Source organism: Nannobrachium achirus, assembly GCF_963921795.1.
Source record: "Nannobrachium achirus genome assembly, chromosome: 9".
Lineage (NCBI taxonomy): Eukaryota > Metazoa > Chordata > Actinopteri > Myctophiformes > Myctophidae > Nannobrachium > Nannobrachium achirus.
Genome location: NC_137818.1, coordinates 24,007,738 through 24,012,737, shown reverse-complemented (window position 1 = coordinate 24,012,737; position 5,000 = coordinate 24,007,738). Strand labels below are relative to the sequence as shown.

At 42.9% G+C, this 5,000-nt stretch overlaps 1 protein-coding gene across 1 annotated transcript in view; it reads right to left on the bottom strand.

Moving 5' to 3' along the window:
• Positions 1-5,000, bottom strand: part of celsr3 (cadherin, EGF LAG seven-pass G-type receptor 3) — a gene marked incomplete at its 5' end in the record, with an annotated part of 135,072 nt that overhangs the window by 12,568 nt on the left and 117,504 nt on the right. The window contains 5 exons of the mRNA XM_080732630.1: positions 1-14; positions 259-385; positions 2,716-2,795; positions 3,229-3,341; positions 4,329-4,503. The exon at positions 1-14 is cut by the window's left edge and continues 106 nt beyond it. Of these exons, the coding sequence (XP_080588756.1) occupies positions 1-14; positions 259-385; positions 2,716-2,795; positions 3,229-3,341; positions 4,329-4,503 (509 nt within the window). The remainder of the gene's footprint in view (positions 15-258; positions 386-2,715; positions 2,796-3,228; positions 3,342-4,328; positions 4,504-5,000) is intronic.

Genomic DNA, 5,000 nt, shown 5'->3' with positions numbered 1-5,000 from the left:
AATGCTGACAGACCCTGGAGTGTGTTTGAGGGAGGGGGGGCAGAGAGATAAGACACAGAGAGAAATAATTAACATGCTATACACACAGTACATAGTATACCTCACATATTCATTAATTCACACACACACACACACACACACACACACACACACACACACACACACACACACACACACACACACACACACACACACACACACACACACACACACACACACACACACACACACACACACACAGATCTGCTGTCTGCATACCTGTACCAGACAGAGGACACCAAAGATATAGTGGAAGGCCAGGATGCTGTTGTTGACGGCCATCAGACCACACAGCCAGGTGGATGTCGCTACCAGTAACAACAGGAAGGCACTACGGATAGTAGCACTGTGAGACACAGACAGACAGACAGAGAGAGACAGAGAGATGAGAGACAGGGAGAAAGACAGGCGTAAATACATACTGTACAAAATGAGGGACAAATGCCTACATTTACTTGCACAAAACATTGCATATACAGAATTATCAAGTCAAAGTGATTGTTTAATTGTTAAAGTGTTCACAAGGTTTATTTCTCCCTATAGCCTGGATTTAGAAAGATGAGACACAACTGTGAAATACAAGCACACAAGCAAGCTCAACATCAGACTATAACCATCTCTGTAAAAGACTAGATACCTGGATTTTAAATTATTCATTGAACGCTACCACATGCCTTTTTGTTATTTCACGTTAGGAAGAAAAACAGTTAGACTGAAGAGGACTCCATGCAAAGACGATGTGGGAGAAAGGGGTATTATTGAAAGAAAATGTAATGGAACTAGACATTGGCATTTACATGGATGAATAGAAATTTTAAATACTTCAGCAAAAGCCGATGGAGAATGGGTTAATGGGATTATGCTTACACACCGATTATGACCTTACACTGATTAACATAATCAGACTAAGAGGTTTATATGACGATCATTATAGCAGTGTTGTCCCTTAATCAGAAGGAGGAAGAGATACGTAGGTGTAAGGAGAACATGGAAATGGGGAAGGTAAAGGTTTGAAAAAAAGAAAGGATGACGGAGGGTTATAAATAAAGTGGGTTAGATATGGAAAAAGAGCAAGGAGTGAAAAGAGAGGAGAAAGAAAGAAATAAATAAATAAATAAATAAACAAAGATTTAAATGACAGGAGGAGCGGAGACAAGAGCAGGAGACATGGAGACCATAAGACAGACAGAAAATCAGATCTGCAGGCCTGTCATCTTCTACCCAGACATGACTCGATCGATAACTAGACCTGACATGATCATCGTCTATTACATCAGCATTGATCGACTAACCACTCAACCTTAAGCTGCTTATTATTCTGCTGCTTGTTAGATCGCCAGACATGTCCTGTCTCCTACAGTATGCCTCCTAGACCTAAGGTATATGTATCTGCATGCTGCAGCCAGTTCACTGCTTCTATCTGCCTCCATCGTTTGTTTTACCACCTGCTTCAAAATGTGTGACAGTGATTGCCAAGATATTGCTATGGCCAGATCATTCTCATCAGCAATTGGTCAGGTGAAATCCTTAGTCAATATGTTGCTATTTGTCAGGAAAATGTACCATTTGTTTTTAAATGGTTTCATGAGATTGATTATCATCAAACATGTTAATTAACATGTTACTTACTGCTTGTAAAAGACACATTTAAAATGTTAAAACAGCAGACATGAGATTATGTTATTATTCAGGGATGATGGCATTATATAACTAATCTGATCCGAGTTCTGATCTCGTCTGGGGGGCCTCTAAGCATGCTAATCTAGTCGCCTTGGAATCAAAATGTTAATAAAATCAATAGTGGCAGCATTTTTGTCCCAAGGGATGTTTTGCTAAGTGAAACTACAAATTTGAACATACTTTTAGAAGACGTGTTTTTTGCTATTCATCTACACTGTTGTTAGCAGTTGAAAATGATTGGGAGATTTAGAGTTTCCTTCAGGAAGGGCTTGAACCACGAACCCTCAGTTTCTCCAGGTTTAGTCAAAGAACTCAAAGCACAGCCCTCAACTGTGCCTGTGGCTTGCTGGTGCTGCTGATCACGCACGTGCACACATAGACATCAAAGGGGGCTTGAGCCCCTGCCCTTTTAACCGTCTGTAAAAAAGTGCCCTCTCCAGACCATGAATGCAGTTTTTACTATGGTGAAAGAAATGCCAAATGTCCTCTTTCCATGCCATTACTGAAGGCAACATTCAAGAGAATTGCCATGTCTAAACTCTCCTGAACTTGAATGCAGCATCTTATGTTGAAAGAATTGCCCTCTCTGTGTAGAAATCCACGCCGTTAACGCCACAACTCCAGTATTGACTTGATTATGCTTAGTTCAGTGTGGTATCATGGACCAAATATAGCCAACCTTCAAGCTCACAACGCGTCACGCTGCGATGCGTTATGAGCTTGGAGGTCGGCTATTTTCGATATTTTCACCAAAAAGCCCTTTTAGAAATTTCAGCCCCTGCCTCGCTAACATTCTCTGCACGTCCCTGATGCTGACCTGTCAATGGAATGATAAATGGGCCATGCAACACAACCTGTAGGCTACAGTGGAGCACAGCACCGCGCAGACTCAACTGACAGCTTCCCCTACAGTGGGTCCTGCATGATTCTACTAATGATCTGCCTAAATCCATTAACATACTGAACCACTGCCGCTTGCCAGGTCTCTATACTCACATGACAGGGAGTTTCTTGGTTTCCTTCTGAGAGGGGTTGCAGGACATCTTGGCAACGATCAGGAACATTGCTCCATTCATCTGCATAGAGAACATTAGCATCGGGGTAAAGGATGTGCAATGCTGCTCTGCCAACAATTACATGCATTAGATAGACTAGACACTAATAGACAGGAATAGCAACAGGGCTGGGCAATACATCGATATTACATTGATATTGTGATATGAGACAAGATATCATCTGGGATTTCGGATATCTTTATTATCGTGATTTGGCATAAGTGTATGGCACTTATGCCCTATTTTATACTTTCCAAAAAGTTAAAATATAAAAAACTAAATCATGAAAATAGCCAATCTACAAATTCACATTGTGTCTTTTTGCAACACGTGTGAGCTTAAAAAAAGCTATAAAAAATACAACATTATCATCACAATATCAAGGTATTCGGTCCAAAAACATAATGATATTTAATTTGGTCCATATCGCCCAGCCCCACAGTATGACACACACCAGTATGACGATAGCGATGGGTCCGGCAAAGCTCCAGAGGAGTTTGTCATAGATAGAGATCCAACAGAAATCTGGGTTACCATAACCCTCTGGATCTAATCCCACCGCCAGGCCTGGACAGAGAGGAAGAACAGAGAGGGAGAGAGAGAGAAACAAAGAGAAAGAGGCAGAGAGAGAGATAGAGCAGTTAGAAGCAGAGGACAGTGAAAGAGAGGGTAGCAGAGGAGAGAGACAGAGAGAAGATGCATTTAGAAATGGGAGAGAAAGGGACAAACAGAGAGATAAGCAGCCAATAAAGCATCTTTGAATCGAGAGACAGGAAGTGTGTGTCCCTAAGTGCGCGCACATAAAGCAATGAGAAAGCAATAAAGAGAAACTGGCAGCGTGAATAGTATGTATCTGGAGGGAAATTAGAAGGGTTGTGCCCCTCTAATTTGTGTGTACAGAAAGAGAGGAGAGGGGGAGAGGAGAGGGGAGAAGGGGAGGAGAGGGAGAGAGAGAGAGAGAGAGAACAGCAACTGACACAGATATTGCTTTGCTATACAGTATGTGTGTCTGTCTGGAAAGAAATGCTGTTTCTGTTTGTGCAAGAGAGATAGAGACAGGAACAGACAGGGGAAGATACCCTGTAGAGCAAGCTTATTATGTATGTAGAGAGAAATTGCTTGTGTGTCTGTCTGATTGTTTGTGTTTGTCTGACTGTGTGTGTGTGTGTGTGTGTGTGTGTGTGTGTGTGTGTGTGTGTGTGTGCCCTTTATAATCTGTGTTCAAATGTCAGCGAAACCTTTCTAATGGAAGTGTCAATGAGGTTTCTTATCTACACACACATACTGCATATCTGAGAACACTGTGTGTGTGTGTGTGTGTGTGTGTGTGTGTGTGTGTGCGTGCGTGCGTGCGTGCGTGCGTGCGTGCGTGCGTGTGTATGTCTGTGAATAATATATTACAACACTGTACTCTATTTATGTGTGAATGCTTTCAACTGTGTTCAACACACATTTTTAAGGTCTGCAAGCCTCAACGGGACCTGACACTGTGAGACACATTTACCCCCAAAAATATGCATGTGACTCGATACAGACAAGTGTTTATTCTTTTACCAGTGATAATGGCAGGCACCCCCCAGCCTATGGCGTAGTAGAACCTCATGGCTCCGTAGTTGATGTTCCGCTGCTCCGTCTGCATGCGGTAGATATGGAGACCCTCCACAAACATCCAGGCAAACGTTGACATGAAGAAATAATGGAGCAAGATGGCTACCACCGTACACAGGAACTGAGGCAGAGAGGAGGAGGAGAGAAAGAGAGGGGGATGAAAGGAGGAAGAGGGAGAAATGGAGATAATATGCAGTTGGAGGGGAGAAAATAGGGGAAAGATAAGGGGGGGAAGGAAAGGGAGAGGTAGAAAGGAATGGACGAGGAGGGGAGATGGATAGGGGGGAGGACAGGGGAAGAAGGGAGGTAAAGGATTTCGATCGGGGAGGGAAGGACAGGGAGGGTTAAAAGTGGAGGAATGGAGAAAGTGAGTGAGTGGATAAATAGTAGGGAGGGAGGAATGGAGACAGAGATAGAGAGGAATGAAAGAGTGAGGGAACAGTAGAAAAAAGCAAACAGAAAGAGGGTTGAGAGGAGGAAAATCAATTTTCATTGTCACACTATCACATTCATCGACCCACATTCACGAGTGACAGGGGGAACACAATGATCGTGGCAGGAGAACAACAGGTGTTTATCCCTGAGCAACAGGTGTCAGAAGGTGGTTTCCATTACAAC